This window comes from Pinus tabuliformis, chromosome 8, assembly GCF_031772625.1.
Source record: "Pinus tabuliformis cultivar Carrire ecotype Pingquan chromosome 8, CPIR1, whole genome shotgun sequence".
In the NCBI taxonomy this organism is placed as follows: domain Eukaryota; kingdom Viridiplantae; phylum Streptophyta; class Pinopsida; order Pinales; family Pinaceae; genus Pinus; species Pinus tabuliformis.
Window position 1 is genome coordinate 1,015,816,383 of NC_142294.1, and position 19,887 is coordinate 1,015,836,269.

General features: G+C 36.7%; 1 protein-coding gene and 1 pseudogene across 1 annotated transcript; one reads left to right on the forward strand and one right to left on the reverse strand.

Annotated features, from left to right (window-relative positions):
- Positions 1–10,461, forward strand: part of LOC149238841 (type I inositol polyphosphate 5-phosphatase 4-like) — an 89,333-nt pseudogene extending 78,872 nt beyond the window's left edge.
- A 520-nt stretch (positions 10,462–10,981) lies between these two features.
- Positions 10,982–16,900, reverse strand: LOC149238842 (WAT1-related protein At2g39510-like). The gene is made up of 3 exons (XM_089369679.1): positions 16,794–16,900; positions 16,372–16,687; positions 10,982–11,035 (listed from the first exon to the last, which is right to left on the reverse strand). The coding sequence occupies exons 1-3, from the start codon at positions 16,898–16,900 to the stop codon at positions 10,982–10,984; spliced, it is 477 nt and encodes a 158-aa protein (XP_089225805.1).
- Positions 16,901–19,887: the final 2,987 nt, after the last annotated feature.

Here is a 19,887-nt window from a genome sequence, read left to right on the forward strand (position 1 = left end):
ACAGAAATAGTGAAGATAGTAATAGAAGAGCAAAAGTAGTCTCTATCACATAAACAAAATATTGAAATCAGGGAGAAGAGTGGCAGCACCCCGACCTCCATGCAAGAGTCTTCTATCTTGACTTTTGTAAACCATCCAGCTTGTCCTGTAGTCTTTCTTTACATAGTCCAGCCACAGCTTGGCTGAACTCTCTTTCAATATGTTACATGGTAGAGAGATTGTGTGAATTCCATGTGATTTGTTGCAACCAACCTTGTAGTGAGGGTTGGGATATTGTTGCATGGTCATAGACAAAATCAATGATGATCTTGGAATCTCCATATATGTGAATTGTAGGAATGTTCAGGAAATTAGTGAACCAAAGTAGTCCCCATAATGCCATGGCTTCTGCCTTTGTATTTGTGCCAATTCTCGCACCCCAGTGAATCCAAAAAGTCTCTTCTAGTAACTGTGGAATCAAGAAACCACATAAACATCTACTTTTTTGACATGCAATATCGAAAAACCCAGCATTGCATTTTGTGTTCGGGCATGTTTATTTTTTTTTAGTATTCAGGCATGTTTATTTTTTTTAGTGTCCATACCAATTTATAGTCTAGTAGAGAGTGTGATTCTGATGTGTTGTGAAGTCCTATCTCTCAAATTTTTGAAAATAATGTTATTACTCGAAATCTCCCAAAAGAAAATAAAAAGGTTGTAACGCCAAGTGACATTATGCAATACAATTAAACAATAGATAACAAGATTAACAAGATCGGCTGCGGAGGCAGCAAGTCCCTGCCACGAAAAACTTGTTATTGCCGGGAGTGACTGTTGATAGAACCCAGATGGAGCATACCTGCTTGGACCCACCCCAAACGAGGTTTTCAATTATGTTTTTTTTAATTGCGGTGAGGGTGGATCACGCAGTTTGCCAGCTGTGACCTCATCTGCATGTATTACACTTCCCCAAGAGCGCTGACAGGTCTGTTTATGAAACACGGGCCTCTTATTTCTCTTCGCCTCGGTTCCGCAGAGTTTCTCAAAACCCACGATCAGCTTTTCGCAAACAAATGGCAGCCTGCCGCTGCTAAAAGCATTTGACATATAATTTTGCGAACTTCGCATTTTCTCCGTTTGGCCCTGTCAATGCCTGGAAATGCTCTCTCGATACAACTGCAAGCATAGCAGGTAATGCATCCTATTTCTAGACCAAGGACATTGTCTAGTTCAGGTTTCCTTCAGTTGGGAAAGCAAACGCCACAATCGGCAGCGAAACAAGGTCACTTGCACAGTCAAGGATTTTCACAGCAATCATTGTCAAACCAGCAAACTTCTCAAGTGGTTCCTCAGCAAAAAATACCTTTTGTGTTAGGAACAAACCATCAAGTTCTAATATCTTCTCCATCCTCTCTCCAGGAGCAGCAGTTGCTAACATCTGAACAATAAACATGATCTGGCTCCACGTTGTTAGTGTTGGAATATTAATTTCAACCGTTCAGTGGTTTTGGTAAACCGGCCCGATCTCCCCGCACCGCCTTTGGCAGAAGGCTGTACCCGCAGAGGAGGCCCCGACACAATCAGGACGCGCCACGCGTCCCCTGTACAACACCAAATCCGCCTGCTCCCTGGACGTTAAAGTCCGTTTGGTTTGCCCGAAGTTGGCTCCCGAACCTCGTTGGATCAACCAAGTGATCTGGGCGCGCGATCTCAGCCGTTGATTTCCCGAAGATGCATACCGCCCGCGTCAAATCAATTTTTTGCATGGAATGGAAGTTTTTGGTTTGACCGCCGGATGGAAGAATTAATGAATATTAAGTGTTGTTCGTAGTTTTTGGTGGAGGCCCTTTAATATGGTTATGGGCATATATTATTATATATGTTTTTTTATGCTGTAGAAAAAGGCCGACGTGAGTTAGTTTTATGCATATGTAAGGTGGCTGCGCACGGTGGTGTGTTGTATTTTTTTTGGAAATGTATTGTGATATATGCCTGCGCGCGGTGATAAACCCGTTTCTTTATATGGAGAATGCACAGCAGTGCAAGGGCTCAACTAGAATAGGACTGTAATTTTTTTTGTTCATGAAAATGTATTGAACGCACAGCAGTGCGAGAAGTTTAAGAAAACAGGGATGTAATGGTTTTATTCACCATTGTAAAACATAGGAGCAGCAAGAAATTGTTGTTGTAATACCCACAGCAGTGGAAGACCAGAAATGAGGAGACAGAGTTTCTCCAGTGAATCCCTCTCTGCGCAGAGGATGAAGTTTGTAACAGTTTTGTTTTTAAATCAATAGAAATGTTTTATGGCTGTGTAATGGACTGTTCTGAGTTAATTTGTTTTTAATAGCTTCGCTGTGCAAAGGTCCTGGAAGAAATGGAACAGAGCATTGGCTCTGTGGTATTTGCTTGATTGGTTTTGGTATTTTCCCGTTTAAAAATACCCAACAGTGGTATCAGAGCTGGTCCAGGCTCTTTGATGGTGACAGAGCTAGTCCAGGCTCTTTGAAGACTCAAAGAAGCTGAAGGAAGGTGTGGTTGCAGCAGTCAAACTTCTCCAGCAGTGTGAAGACTCAGCCAAAAGAGTTAAGGTATTTTTCAAAGCTTTCCTTTCTGTTACTGTTAAAGGAACAGTCAGTGATTTAAAAGAAAACACAGTCAAGTATTTAAAGCCTAGATAAGAATGGCAAGGTCAAAGAAGAAAGCCTCCAGGCCTGTTAAAAATGTGTCTCCCCCCTCTACTAAACTAGAAGGCAATCCATTAGAATACATTCTATTTGAAACCCCAAAGTTTGATGGAAACTTTGATGTATGGGAAATAAAGATGAGGGCTTTCCTAATGTTTGAGGGGATTGAAGTCTGGGAGTCAGTGATTGATGACAGCAAGATGGATAAAGAATCCATGGAGTATGATGCACAAGCAGCAAAGACTATCTTGAATGGACTCCCTGATTCAGTAAAGAAGAATCTAGGGAAATATTCATCAGCAAAGGATATATGGGACAAACTGCATGACCTTCATGCAAAGGGAGCACTGACCATGACAATGAGTCAAGAAGAACCCATCATAGAAGCTGAGAATGAGAAGCTTGACCTCATCAAACTTCAAGTAAGAGAAAGGGATGAAGAGCTTGCCAAGCTTAAGAAGGAGCTTGACCAATGCAAGAAGAAACATCATGAAGAAGTCATATCCATGACAAATCAGCTGAATAGTGCAAAGAAGCAAGCAGATGTCTTGACAAGTGAACTTGAACAAAGACACAAGAGAGTGAATAAGCTTGTGGAAGAGATTGGACAGTACAAGGTAGAGGTCTCCTCCCTTAAGTCCGAACTACAAGAAGCCAGGAAGCAGGCACAAGGAGCTGAAAAGAAAATGAAGAGCAGTCAAGCAAAAGATGAAGAAATCTCCAAAATGAAGACAGATATTATCTCCTTCAAAATAGTAGCAGCTGAAGCTACTCGTAGCAAGGAAGAAACTGAGGGACAACTAGCAAAGAAAAATAATGAATGTGAAAAGTTAGAAGAAGAGATTGTCCTCCTCAGGAAGAAGGTTGAAGGGATGAACAAGATCATGAAGAGCTCTCAAGCTTTGGATGACATACTCAACTATCACAGATCTCCATCTGATAAATCAGGACTTGGGTATGTAGGTGAACCCTCAAACAAGCATGAGGATGCTTTAAGCAAAGGAGATGTGAAGAAGCCAGAAAGAAATGGTGATGCTCCTAGTTCCAGCAAAGGCAAGGAGAAAAATGAAGGCTGCAATAGAAGAAATCCTGCTCCAAGCAGAAAACCAGCTCCAAGAAGAAATGTAGCTGATGGCAAAGAGGCAAGAGGCAATGGTGATCATCAAAGGATCTCAAGGCAGCAAGGGTTCAGAAGTGCATCAAGAAAACCTCCATCTCCCAGGTACCAAAGTTCATTTTATGGTTATTGTTATGCTTGCTCAAACTTTGGTCATATGGCAAAAGACTGTAGAGAATTTCATAAAGATAGATGTTGTGGTCTTCGACAACCTCCAAGAAACAATTTTAGAAGAAATCATGAAATGTTATTCATGAACAATGTTGAATGTTTCAAGTGTCATAACATTGGGCATATGGCACGAGATTGTAACTTAACATGGGATCTTACACAAGCTAGACCCATGCAAAAGAAGAAAGTTACACAAGTATGGAGAAGGAAGGAAAGGCAATCTGAAAACCCCTTGAACTCCCCAGTGGATCTAAATTTGTTTTGAGAAGAGTCTGCCAAAAGAAGACAAGCATACATTAAAGGGGAGCTTGTAATTTTTTGTTGCTGAACTGTCTTAACAGTCATTCTTTAATGAAGACTTCTTTTTATAAAGGAAAGACATGAAATCAAATCTGCCATAAGAGCAGAGAAGAAAAGGGGACAGCGCTCAAATGTAAAGTGCAGCGGCGCAATAAGGAGTATGCAGAGCATGGAGACCCTCACAGCAGTGGGAGGACAAAACATAAAACAACAGTTTGAAATTTTTTTTATGGAGTACATGCATTGAAATGCATAGCAATGGAATGTAGTTTTCTTTTATGAAATGTGAGAGAACATACTCACAGCAGAGTGAGTACAATACATAGCAGTAAAAAAATGTAATGTTTTTCTTCATATGCAATGCAGCATGCAAAGAAATGCATAAAGAAAAACATGGACAACAGATTTTTAATGCACATGGATGAATGAAAATGTGTGGCAGCAGAAAAAATGAAAGGAACTACACAACAGTGCATTGTGAAAAAAAATGAATGAAGACTAAGATTGTGTGAAGCAAGGGTGTAAAAAGAAAAGGCAGCAGCGCGTGTTAACTTTTTTTTGTTGTGTGGAGAATGCAGCACAAAACAGTGTGAGGATGATTTCTCTCTATGTGTAAGTAATGGAGAGTAAAGAGTTAGTGCATGGGCACACAGCAGTATGATGAAACAAAAGGCAGCCACAGTGCAAATTGCAGAGGCAACGTAGCAGCAAATAAAAACCCAGGGATGAAAGTCTATGGTTATGGGTATGGACAGCAGTGAATATGAAAAATGCAGCAGCAAGAAGTTATGGACAGCAGCACAGGTAAAAGAATTTTTTTCTTTACAGTAGTAAATTGTATGTGTAATGAATGTGTTGTTCATTGAATTGAAATGCAACATATGCAACAGCAGTGAATGTAAGAAATGTTTACACACAGCAGTGTAAATTTGTAAGGTGGGACAGAGTAATTGTTCCAGAAAAGACAGAGTATTATGTCTTTGAAGAATGTACAGCAATGCAGAGTTTGTAAAAAAATGTAAGAGCAGTACAGGTGTAGACGCAGTAGCGTGGAGCAGACACAGCAGTGTGGGCTAGACGTAGCAAAGAAGATGGCACAACAGTGCAGCAGAGAATATGCAGCAGCATAAAAGAACAATGTAATGAGTATGCACAACAGTGCAATGATTGTTTGTTTTGGAACTGCATTTGAAGCAATCATTTGGTGAAACCCTCTATTAAAGAGGAAGGTTCTTTTCAGCACAGTGTCATGGTAAATCTCTCTGTCAAGAGGAAGATGCTTTTTAGCATACACATGGTAAATCCCTCTATCAAGAGGATGATGCTTTTCAGCATAGTCATTAGTGAATCCCTCTGTTGAGAGGAAGATGCTCTTTAGCATAGTTTAGTAAATCCCTCTGTCATGAGGAAGGTGCTCTTCAGCACATTGTTATGGTGAATCCCTCTGTCATGAGGAAAGTGCTCTTTAGCACATTGTAATAGTGAATCCCTCTGTCATGAGGAAGGTGCTCTTAAGCACAGTTTCAGGTTAATCCCTCTATTAAGAGGAAGACAACTTTGTTTGTTTGTGAACTGCATCAGAAGCAGTTGGTGAATCCCTCTATGTGAGGAAGATATCTTTGTAATAGTAGTATTGAGGAATCCCTCTACGAGAGGAAGTGTTTGGGTATGTCCTAATGCCCAGTAGTTGAAATTAAAGGGGAGTGTTGGAATATTAATTTCAACCGTTCAGTGGTTTTGGTAAACCGGCCCGGTCTCCTCGCACCGCCTTTGGCAGAAGGCTGTACCCGCAGAGGAGGCCCTGACACAATCAGGACGCGCCACGCGTCCCCTGTACAACACCAAATCCGCCTGCTCCCCGGACGTTAAAGTCCGTTTGGTTTGCCCGAAGTTGGCTCCCGAACCTCGTTGGATCAGCCAAGTGATCTGGGCGCGCGATCTCAGCCGTTGATTTCCCGAAGATGCATACCGCCCGCGTCAAATCAATTTTTTGCATGGAATGGAAGTTTTTGGTTTGACCGCCGGATGGAAGAATTAATGAATATTAAGTGTTGTTCGTAGTTTTTGGTGGAGGCCCTTTAATATGGTTATGGGCATATATTATTATATATGTTTTTTTATGCTGTAGAAAAAGGCCGACGTGAGTTAGTTTTATGCATATGTAAGGTGGCTGCGCACGGTGGTGTGTTGTATTTTTTTTGGAAATGTATTGTGATATATGCCTGCGCGCAGTGATAAACCCGTTTCTTTATATGGAGAATGCACAGCAGTGCAAGGGCTCAACTAGAATAGGACTGTAATTTTTTTTGTTCATGAAAATGTATTGAACGCACAGCAGTGCGAGAAGTTAAAGAAAACAGGGATGTAATGGTTTTATTCGCCATTGTAAAACATAGGAGCAACAAGAAATTGTTGTTGTAATACCCACAGCAGTGGAAGACCAGAAATGAGGAGACAGAGTTTCTCCAGTGAATCCCTCTCTGTGCAGAGGATGAAGTTTGTAACAGTTTTGTTTTTAAATCAATAGAAATGTTTTATGGCTGTGTAATGGACTGTTCTGAGTTAATTTGTTTTTAATAGCTTCGCTGTGCAAAGGTCCTGGAAGAAATGGAACAGAGCATTAGCTCTGTGGTATTTGCTTGATTGGTTTTGGTATTTTCCCGTTTAAAAATACCCAACAGTTAGCTTCATCATCACAGCTACAACAGAGGTCAGTTCAACCTCAACAGACTGCTCAATGAAGAATGGTTGAATAACTCACCTCCAGCCGATATCTATGTCTTGGGGTATGGACAAATGATACTGTTGTTTGACATTTAAGGAGCTTCTGGAAAGCCTATATAGATATAAAATTTCCGATTTTTGATGGGCAAGTTATGTTCGAGGAATTTTTCAATTCACGCTCTTGCTTGTGATAGTCATATAACCATATTTCAACCAGTAACCAAGAGAAGCCTTTTTTACAGGTTTCAGGAAATTGTTCTTTTAAATGCAGGGAATGTGCTGGGGCAAAGAATAATGGTCCTGCTGCCAAATGGCTTAGCCTTATTCGGAAAACTCTCAATAAGTCACAGCATGAAGGCAGTACCAATTCTAGAAGCTCTTTATCACCAGGTTGTGCAAAGTCCACGGACGTGGTAGACTCAATTATAAGTTTGGATTCTGATTTTGAGGGTTCAAGGTCACAGAAGAACGACGCTTTCTACCATAGGAGATCATTTCAGGTCCTAGGCTGGGGTTCCAAAATGGATGACGATTCTGCCAATAGGCAGCCAAAATTGCAGAGGAATTTCAGTGTTTCTGATCAAATGTTGATTGGCAGATCTATAGGAAGGATAGATTCTGATAATACAATCAAATATTTGCACTAAGATGATGAATATGTTGCATGTGCAGCAGATTCGCCTTCAGCTTCTACTATGTTTTTCTCTCCAGTGCCAGATAGCCCTGCAGTGGAGGATAGATCTAGTTATGGCCAGATGAATTACTGTTTAGCTACCAGCAAGCAAATGGTTAGTATATTCCTCTCAGTTTGGGTGAGAAGCGATTTGAGGCATTATATACGCAATCTCAAAGTGCCATGTGTTGGAAGGGGCCTGATGGGTTACCTTGGCAACAAGGTGAGGCACATTTCTGTCAAAAAGTGATTCTCATGTTTTATGATGTTCCATTTGTTGTTCCAAACATGGACAATGACGTTTTCTGTTTTGCACCCCTAAGAATGTTTGATTTTTACCCTAGTCATTGCTGAATGCACATGACGTCTCTGAGTTAGCAGGGGTTTAGAGCAATTTCTCCAATTAAACATATTGATTCAATCATACTTTTGCAGGGCTCAATATCAGTTAGCATGACTCTCCATCAGACAAGCTTTTGCTTTATTTGTAGCCATTTGACTTCTGGCCAGAAAGATGGCGATGAGCTCCGGAGGAATTCTGATGTCATGGAAATCATAAAAAAGACTCGCTTTCCACGGGTTTGTAGATTTGCTGGAGAGGATTCACCTGAAACTATTTTGGAGCACGAGTAAGTCTGAATTGAATACTTTACAAGGATCATCTTTTTGTTCCCACATCATTGAGTTGAACTTTAATATTTTAAACTGTTTCTGAAGGATTTATGTTCTACTTTGCTTATTGCTTGAGTCCATTCTGATATTGTGGATAAAATTTGCAGTCGAGTTATTTGGCTTGGAGATTTGAATTATCGAATTGCACTTTGCTATTCCTATACAAAACAACTTGTGGAAAGAAATGATTGGGAGGCACTGCTGGAAAGTGATCAGGTACTGATATGAAGTTGAAGTTATTACTTTGTATTAGGACTCATTAAGTGATATGGAAAATGACGGGAAGGCGTTACTCAGTTACTGGCATTGCACTTTGCTATTTCAATTGGAAATCCCTGCAAATGATTTCAAGGGAAGGACTAAAACCAACATATATTTTAGCAGCTTAGGATTAATCACGAAGCTGGGCGTGTCTTTAGAGGTTGGCACGAAGGGAGGATATATTTCGCACACACCTACAAATATTCCACTAATTCAGACCAGTGGTGGTCTGTAAAGTGCTTTAAAAAAAATGAAAAGACGTCCATGGACCATGTGGGCCCTCCCATGAGCGCCACATCCCTTGCCTCCTCCATAACGTAGCATGCAGGGCTTAAACCATGCCCTTGCCTCCATCACGTAGCATGCAGGGCTTAAACCATGCCCAAGGCAAAAATAAATATCACGTGGCACCCATGGCGACCATTCGGAGGACCCACGTGCACCCAGCTACTATGGACCCACCTGCATGTATTACACGCGTTGATGTAACCATTAGAATCACGAAGCCTGGTAAGTTGAGGAAGGGGCGGACATTCGAATCATTACGCTGGCGGGGCAGAACAAGAAGCCACCATGAATTTGTCGAACAATAGAGCCACCATGAATAAGCCATTTCTGTGCACATTGATACGCTCTGTTAAAGCTGTGCGCGCGCTAAGGATTTTGATAGTGTGCAGTTGGGTTCTGGTTTGGTAGCTTCATCGGTAGGTCTGAACTTTGGAGCCACTGCGAGGTAATGTATCATTATGTGCCTAATATCGCTAGATTTAATTGCGATTTAATTGCTTTCATACATTCTGGATGCACACTTATTTTTGCTTTATTTTGTGGCAGGGATGTGCAGAGATTTTCTTCACGAAGGTCCCTCTCTGTCTCCATTGATGAGCAACAACAATGGTTGCAACATTATAATCGACTGGCGGCAGGAAGAAGCCTGCAGCCATCTGCTGTCACTGTTTCTGCTAGTTTTCCAATTATTGGCTTACCCAATTCAAATGATTGTGCAGTGCCAACCGCAGGAAATGGCACTGGAATGATGTGTGGACTTGGCAGAGGAATGGCATTGCCAAGGCCAGAACCGAAATTTGGCCGTCCTCTGGCCCTGTCTACACAATTTATCGTACGTCAACAATATTCACAAAACTTATCTCGGACTTCTATTTGTACAATTTTGTCCCCAGAGTTGCCATATAACCTAAAACTTCTCGGTTTAAACCGAATTGGAACTATTCAACCTAGAGCTCTATAAGTTAAGTCTGTATTGACCTAATTTATCCTCAAATAATGATTTTAATCTAAAATTGTAACAATGTTCCCTAGAGGCAAGAATTATAAGAGCTTGACCTGAACTATACAGTTTTACACGACAACGTAACCTGAAATTTGCAATTTAAACTGAAATCGCAATAGGCAGATCTGTATTTTTGCTATCTAACCAAACTATACAGTTTAACTTGAAATCTAGCTCACTAATAATTTGCAAAGATCTCTTGTTCTTTGGATTTCCTCTCTTCCACCGTAAACACACACGTCTAATACAAAAGATTAAGACAATATATACAGCGTCAGCCTGTAAATCTTTAATCCTTTCAATCTTAGGATTTCATGAAGAACACTGCCATATTTGCAACATTTACAGCGCTGGACTTCAAAGCTTTTCCTTCTTTCAGTCTAAGGTTTTCAATTGAACATTGAAATGTTGTCAGGACGAGAGCAAGAATATCAAGATTTTTCTGCTGAAGCTTCCGTCCAAACACTCACAGCAAACCAAAATTAAAAGCTGCAGAAGAGTTATTTACCGTGCAGAAGCCGTAGCGCTGGACAAGAAAGGATCTTTGATCGATCGAACAGATTTCTCGTTTAAAAGATCGCTTTGAAGCTCTGAAGAGAAAACGAAAAGAGATCGCCTTAAAGCTCCGAAGAGAAAACGAAAAAAGATCGCTTTGAAGCTCCGAAGAGAAAAAGATCGCTTTGAAGCTCCGAAGAGAAACGAGATTCGAAGAGAAATGAGAAAAGAATCCTCTAGCTCTCACCAGCTTCAACCTCCGTGTTGTTCTCAGCAGCTTCAACTTCCGTCTCCCGACACGGAAGCAGCAACCTGAACCTGTATTTAAAGGTGGCGACAGCCACTCTAAATATGGCTTTGACTTAGAGACCCATCCAACCTAACCTACTAAACACTTTGCTTGGCTTTACTAAACACTTTGCTTGGCTTTGCAAAACATTCACATAACATTTAATGTTTTTAATTAATGCTAACATTAATTTAGGCTTTACTATTTACAATTTACAAGTTTGAAAATATAAGGACTAATAAAAATATAACTTTTTGTTTTAATTTAGATTTGTTTTAAATTAGATTTCACTATTTACAAGTTTGAAAATATCAATATAATTCTAGGTTCGGTTCAGTTTTGCCAGGACGGCAGGGACAAAAAAAACTAAATTCACCTGCATTCAAACGTGCAGAACTAAATTCACCTGTATTCAAACGTGCATCGAACGTGCATCGAATAATAAGTAGATTCAAAAACAGCTCAAATAATGTTATCTCTCTTCAGTCCATGCCGCGACGGCAGGGACTAATAAGAACTAAATTCACCTGCATTCAAACGTGCATCGAATAATAAGTAGATTCAAGTGTATTGAATTATATAACGACTTCGACATTACTCTATGTAGCTGCATATGGTTAAAGAAACATTTTAATCTCACGTGGATCAAACTCAAACGGATCAGTGCGTTTAGTTTCATAAAAAAATTATTATTTAAGTTTTAAATTTTAAATTTTATTACTTAAGTTTTATAGGTTTATAATAATATAGGTTTTGTAAGTTTCCTGCATGACGTAATTTCGATTTTATATTATTTTTAATTTTTATATTAAAATAATGTTTCATCATATTTTTTTGTTTTCCCAAAAAAACTTTAATTTTATTTATAGATAAAATTAATTTTTATATCAGTCAAAACTTGTTAAAGAAAGTGTCTGGCTGCTCAACAAAAAAATCGAGAAGCTAGCTAAAAAAAATAGGCATAATCATTTAAATAAAACCTGGGCAAAGGTCGTCTGAATAGCCCAGAAACCCCAAAAACAAGAGGCATGAAACCAGGGTCAACATAATTGGGAAGCCACATCAACCCTGCGCGCTCAACTCCCATCTCCACACCAAAGACGACAAGGGGACCATTCCAAAAACAACCCCACAATACCCAACGGCCTACAACGGAGACCACCGACTGTAGCAAAATGCAATGAGGCTCCACAAGCAAAATGCAATGAGGCTCCACAAGCCCTGAGACAGGGCAGCCAAGAATAAACAAGGACAAACCCCCAAATATCACCTACTCCGCCCACAAAAGGAACCAAATGAACGCAACATCCAACGACGTTAGGCGGCGATGAGGAAGGGCGAAAGCAACAACATGGTAGGAGAACAGAGCATCTCGGAAGACAACGACATTGACAAAAGAATGAGCAACTGTGGCTAACGAACAAGAGCAAGAGAAAAAGAAAATATGAAGGGTTGTGGCGGCAGGGTTCATGTTGTCGAGCCCTTGGATTTCCTCCTTTTCTTTGTTTTATAATACTATTATTTATATTTTTAATAAGATAATAATATTTAAAATAGAATTTGAGTCGTAATAGTCAAGAGGATGTGTTTCTTCCTAAGAAGTCACACGTTCAAAACTAGAGGGGGTAGAGTATATATGTCTTTGTAGACTTAGCAGTGAAATCGGTGGGCGGAGGTGGGTCCCTTGTCCCACAAAAAGAGAGTTGCATACACCAATTTGATGTCCAGCTTGATCCGGGACATTACAATTGGATAACAATAATAATAATTTATTATTAATATTAACAATTGGATAATAATAATAATAATCTATTATTAATATTAGCAATAATAGTGGGTCTCATAATAATTTTTTTATTGATTTATAATTTTTTAGTAGATGAAAGTATTATAATAATAATCATATTTTAACATTAAATCTCACTAATATTAATATTAACGCTTGTATAATATTAATAACGCTTGTATAATATTAATAATAATTATATAATGCTTTTATTAATAATATTTTTCTTAGAAAAATATTCATAATAATACTATCAATAACATTATTAATAACATTTAATAATATTAATACATATCATTAATATTAATAACTACAATAGCAACATTCAGATTAATATTAACGACATCTTAATAATAATTTGTTTCCAATATAGTTTTTAAGTGTTTCAAATATAATTTTTAATAGTCTCCAAGGTTTCTCAATCAACACCATGTTTTGGTTTCAAAATCTATTGCCATGTGTTAACCATGTAGGCATATAATGGATGGATAAGGTTAACCATAGTCAAATCATGGTTAAGCATCAATAGCCACCATTGCAATGGTAACCATAGTCAAATCATGGTCAACAATAGAAAAACCATACTCAAAATATAGTCGAGCATAGTCAAACCATATTCAAACAATGGTCAACTATAGTCAATCATATTCAAGTGTGGTTGCACATAGACAAATGATGGTAAAATGATGGTCAATCATAGTCAAACCATGCTCAACCATAGTCGTTAACAATATTCATATAATCGTTAACCATAATGATTCATAGTCAAGAGATTGTTAGCAATGTTTAACCATGGTGAACATTAACAACTATTGTCAACTGTGATCAACCATCATCAAACGATTTGTAAACATATTCATGTCCACCCATGGTTAAACCATGCTTAACCATATTCAGTGTTTAATTAATTTTTTTTAATAATATAAATATTAATATGGTTTTAAAACAATTGATTTTCTAATGTGGTTGACTATGTTTGACTATGTTCAACTACGCTTGACTACAGTGAATAGTCTTGAACTTTGGTGAAACATAATCGCCTTGTATTGTTATTGATTAATAGTAATACTTAAACATAGCCAACCAAATTAGTCAAACATGATTAAATTTTGGTAACCCTTTGTTTACTATATTTGATAATAGCCAACATTGTTCATTCATACTCATCGCCAATTAGCATAACTCAACATATTCAACTATAGTGATTTGTGGTTGACTATAGTCAAACATTGTCAACCTTAGTCAACTAAGGTCATCCTTGGTGAATTATAGTGAAGATTTAAAAATATCTAATCATAATAATATTAATATTAATAAATTTGATTACTACTAATAATAAAATCAATGTTAATATTGTGGCGCCGGAATGGTATATAAATCTATCCAACATTGCGATGTGACATTACAAAATATGGTCAACCACATTTAATAATGTGCTTGACTATATTTGACAATCATCACTCATCACTCTTCAACTTTGGTGAAACATTAGTGCCTATTAATATTATTAATTAATCATATTGTGATGTCGAAATGATACAAAAATCTATCCAACATCATAGTGTCACATTACAATGCAATTTTTCCAATGTTGCAGTACGACATTACAAAATTAGTCAACCGCATTTACTAATGTGGTTGAATATGTTGGACTATGTTTGACTATGTTTGACAGTCAACACTCTTCAACTTGAGTAAAACATAATTTGCTATTAATATTATTAATTAATATCAATAACCAAGCATAGTGAACTCCATTAGTCAAACATAGTCAAACAAGTTGTACCTTAGAGTCAATATTTAAATAGCTGACCATGATCAATCTTCGTCAACACTGTGTTTACAATATTTAACAGCAGGCAACCTTGCTCACTTATACTTGTCCTCCATTAGCATAACTCAACCATATTCAATTATAGTGAATCATGGTTGACCGAAGTCAAACATGGTCAACCATAGTTGACTAAGGTCTTCCTTGGTCGGTTACAATCAACCATGATCAATCAAGATCTCTATGGTTAGAATGGTGAAACATGGTCAACCAATGTCTTTATGGTTGAATAAGGTCAAGCATAATGGTAAATCAATGTCTTTGTGGCCAACTCTAGTCCACCATGATAATCCACGTTGAATATCCTCATCCATCATCAACCATCATCAACCATGATCAACCATAATGGTCAATCAAGATCTCTATGGTTAGAATGCTTGAACATTGTTAACCAAGTTGTGTATGGTTGAATATTGTCAAGCATAATGGTCAAGCAATCTCTTTATGGTCAACCAAGGTTGCATATGGTCAACAATGATCAATCATGGTTGAATATCATCAACCATGAATAACCATAGTCAACCTAGAACATTCCATGCTCTACCAACTCCTAATGGCCAACTATCATTAGAATTGTGGAACATGGTCAACCAAGGTCTCTGTGGTTGAGTATAGCCAACTATAATGGTTAATGAAGATATATATGGTTGTTCTTCAACCACGGTTAACCCCATCAACCTTCTTAAACATGAATGTAACTTTGTTTGTAACATTAGCAACCACATTAATGTAACCTTGACCATGGTCAACCTCATCAACCTTAATCAACCTCATCAATCCTTGTTGACCATGGTCAACCACGATCAACAAATCCACCCAACACTTGTTAACTAGCACAACCACAGTTACTAATGTGATTGATATACACTGATTGATAATATTTTCCACATTTTATACACTGATTGGCATATGAAAATAATGTTGATCAACATATAGCCATTACATTAGAAATAAGTTGGAAAGGTGTATTTGTGTACTTTAGTTATTTGCGATAATATTTTATATTATTATTTATTTAGTTTTATAATTTATTTTTGTTTAATAACTTTTTGAATTTCTTTTAAATAATAAAATTATTTATATAGTAAAAATTGATTGATCTTTTTTATTTTTTTTTTAATTATAAAAATTAATAATATATAACAAGTATTTTCGAATTGATATTTAATATGTATATAAAACATATTTTAAAATAAATTAATTTTCATACTTTTGTAAGTTTAATGTATATTTTCCAATTGAAAAAAAAAATTATTCCTCTAAACGACGGCAGGCTTAATACGCTATATTTAGACATGGAAAAAATGTAACATTTATGACAAATAATAATTATAATGATATAGGCCACCGAACGAAAATACAAACATATATAAGAAAAAGAGAAATTTGATTGGTATAAAAACTAGCATAGAAAAATGTAAAAAATAATTATTTTATTTATATAAAAGTTTTGGAAAATTTCATTTAGGGTTTTAAGTGAAATGAAATCACTATAAAATAAAACAATTAAAGAGATGTGGTATTGTAATTGCATATAAACTTGAACCTACAGCTTAAAAACAAACATTTAAATTTAAATTATATTATAATAAAAAATAAATTATTTATTAAAATAATAATAATATAAAAATATTATTTTATAAAATATTTTGAAAAATAATAATAATATTATTAAAAAAAATATATGTGTATATTCTAATTAAATTAGAATTTCAAAATATTAAATAATTTTATATTATTTCAAAATTTAATAAACCAAACTGATTATTAATAAATTAGCTATAAATTGATCCTAACGATCATTCAGATGATATTATATTTAAAAAATAATTATATATATATATATATATATTTTTTTTTTTGACCGCTTGACAATACGTGAAAGAAAAATAGAAAATTATCTACTTAAAAAGTATTTAAGTGATTTCCAACTTGGTCATTTACATGTTGGAAGGTGACATCCAACGTGAGAGCATCTTTCCTAATCACAGTAATAATTAATCTGCTTTGAGAGGGGTAAAGCAAACGAACTAATACAACGCGAAAAAGAAAACATTGATCCTATTTTTCTTTGAAAACCTGTTTGTTGGAATACATGGTGAGGACGAGCATGGGAACTGCAAGTCTCTTCGGCCATCCATTTCGATGCTCGCATTTTGGCATTATTGTTTTCAGTGATAGAAATTATGGCCCTATTTCCACCATTGAATCGATGAGCTTCAGGTCCTTCACAGATCAGTGTGTCGGAAGCAACTTCCACATCATGCTCCTTATTTTGATTTTCAGGGAATATTCCTTGAGAATTGGAAAGCTTTTCGGAGCCATTTTTATCGGTAGAGATCTTGCTATCCTTCACCTTTCCCCACAGAACATCGTATAGTCCTATTGCGATCATAACTCCTCCCACCACACTGTATTCAATTAATAAGTGCAGTTAGAGCCTTGAACCTTCCTATTTTCTTACACTATTAATCGTGAATTTAATTTAGTGGGTTGAAAAGGAATTCAGAAACGAACCTGCCCAAGAAAATCTTCTCAGAGAGAATGATAGATCCCATAATTACAACAATTATCACACTCAACGGACTAAATTCTGTGGCAAATACAGGTCCTATTAAGCGCATGCATAAACCTTGTAAGTAATATGCAATTGTTGACGCCATCACTTCGTGCGCCGAAAAATAGCAAATGATGTTCTCTGTAATTTACCTTCATATCCCGATCTCCAATTTTGTAATTCAAACCTCAAAGGAAACACTTAAAATTTCCCTCTCGTGGAAGGAAAGAGGAAAACTTAGAGAGTAGACTGGAGTGAGAAGGCTGATGTCCCATCCTAAAGCCCACTTGGAAGAATCTCGTACAACAGCTAAGCTGAGAACTGTTCCCTGTAATGTTCCCAGAAAACATATTAAGGTGGTAAGGGATAGTTGAGCAGAATATTTCTTCAGTACTGCGGCCTGCACATTCAAAATAGTTAATTAAAGTCGTAATTTCAAATGATTGATCACGATTTTCTAAAATAGAGTGGCGGTATATCAACCCATTCGGTAGAGGCATTTAGGGAGTCAGATCAATCGAATGCTTGCCGTGACAATGGGAAGGGACCTTTGTGGGCGAGGAGAATATGGCACTATATTCCTCATGACCTTATCCAACTTATTTTGTTGTGCCGTGGAACCCTTCATGGGACCAATGATGTGGCCATGATCTTCCCCTTATTTTGAGAACGAATATAAAATAAAACAAATTCTTCCATCTAGAAGATGATCTTACTATATTTCTTAGGAGAGATAAAAAAAAATGGTTGTAGGTAAGGATACCTTTGGTATAGTGTATAACTTACTGCCCAAAGTAATAATAACAGTGTGAGACCTCGACTCATACATAATATGACACTTCCACAAGTATGGTTGCCTTAATAATACATCACAAACTTCAAGATGAGAAAGGTCACACGGTACCTAATCCATGAATGGTTTAGTTTTGTAGGGAAGTCTTGTAGCATTCAACAATCCCTCCATTTATATGCTTAGTTATCAATAAATAATGGGGACCCTTTACTTTTTATATTTGAATTTATTTTAATCGAGTGTTTGATTTTAATAAAATTGGAGCATATTTGAATTAGTTATGAAGTTTAATAAGCTTGAGGTCTTTTACTTATCGGAACTTCACATATCAGAGCCGCACTTTAAAATATGTTATGATAAACCTAAGCTCAGATAGGCACCACTCTCAAAGTTAAACCTATATCAGAAAATTTCTATTGGCCCTGTATTATATCATAACTTTATTTTAAAGAATATTACGATAAAACTCATCCCCGCTACTTGCTTTATTAAAAGAATCATACAAAAGTGATTCTATCAATGTTTATAAAAGACTTGCAAATTTTTACAAAAAGTAATATTATATTATCCACGAGCCCCACAACTATTATTCATTATATCAACATGATTCATATCATATATTCTATCTCATTGCGCTTCTGATATCCTCCTCCTCCGATATCTAATATCTTTCATATTTTCATCGGAACTCTTTATCGAAATTATTTTACTAAAATCCTCGATATGAAACCCTTGATATAATCTCCCTTATATGACTCACGCCTCTTTCATCACAGTCTTTCATTTGATATCCTTCATAACTATTCTCATATCTAAACCTTTCCACATCATAAAATTAGATTATCCTAACTTTCTAATATAATCCTCCGATATATTTCTCTAATATAATGCATCTAATGTGCTGACATGGGAAGCCCATGCGATTTCACACTTGCTCACTTAATGTTTGATAATGGGGATTTATGGTTTTCTGATATTTTAAATGATTTCATTCAATTTTCCTCAATATTGTGAATATTTTCTTTAGAGGAAAAGTTTAGTAGTGTAAAATTGCATTGTTTGTGCTAACTCCTCGTTGAAGAGAGGTGTTCCACTGATCTTTGTGTTTTCTATTCAAGCAAGCTTTGATTATTTTAAGAAAGAAGAGTTTTCGAAGTTAGGAAAGGGTGAGAAGTAGTTGCCGCACAAGAGCAATCTTCCCCTCCTTCAATTGAATGTATTGAACAAAAGACTGATATGTCGGATTTGTTTTCTAATACAGTTTGTACTAATGATTTTGGGCATCCTTCATGGGAAGCGGTGTACCAATTCTTTTAATATGAAGGACCCAAGGTTGTGCAGATAAGAGCGACTAGTGATGATTCCACCCTACTTTCAAATACAACCTTAAATGATGTGGTGAATTCTTTTCTACACAGAATTGCAACTAGACCAAAAATTCTTCCCTATATCGATATGTTTCGATGGATTAGATATAATCTAAGTATTGTTGAGAGTTGAATTGTTACAAAGAATAACATAGTCATTGGGTGTTTTTCTAGTGAGGACTTATGAATAATGTATCATCTTCCTTAAACACCGTGCAAATATGATAAGGAATACATTGAGGCATTCCTTAAAGAGTGTGGATATGCATCAAAGCCAATTCAAGGATGGACAAAGGAATAAAACAAACACAAGGGAGAAGAGAGCGATAAGTATGTTGTAGACTCTCTCATTGGTCCTTATTCTCAGATAGTTGGTATGATGTGTATAATTCATGCAATGCCTCATGTACAAAAATTTCTTGAACAATGTGTACCTCTTATAGACGGGGCTTCAAAAAGGTTTAGTTTTTATTGGGCTACTATACTTTTAGACGACTTAGCTACCCATATGCTAGCTTTTAGGAGTAAATGCAAAGTTTCTAAGAATAATCCCTCCTTTCTATATGAGTTCTTATATCATGTATGATTTATGTTTTTCTATGGACTTTTCATCTATGGGATGGAAGTGGACTCTGCAAGACCCAACTCATATTCATATTTATCATGATATTCTATGGGGCTCAAAATATTAGAAGCATTTCTATAAAATCTACCATGGGGTCATGTTACATCCATATTAGGTTATCTTTGATAAAAGGGCTCCTCAGATGTCTCTAGAGGCTGAGTTTGATCTTCTCCAACTAGGGAATTGGTTTGGTCAAGAATCATTCACCTACATCAGGGTATATGGAAGACTAGCCAATCCTTGTGTTTTACCTCTGTTCATTCCTGATA

Coding starts and splice junctions, on each gene's coding strand:
- LOC149238842 (XM_089369679.1), bottom strand. CDS start 16,900: ATGCGCTTAATAGGACCTGTATTTGCCACAGAATTTAGTCCGTTGAGT. Junction 16,688..16,793: donor GAGAAGATTTTCTTGGGCAG/GTTCGTTTCTGA, acceptor AATTGAATACAG/TGTGGTGGGAGGAGTTATGA. Junction 11,036..16,371: donor CCCATGCTCGTCCTCACCAT/GTATTCCAACAA, acceptor GTTTGAATGCAG/GTGAATTTAGTTTTTTTTGT.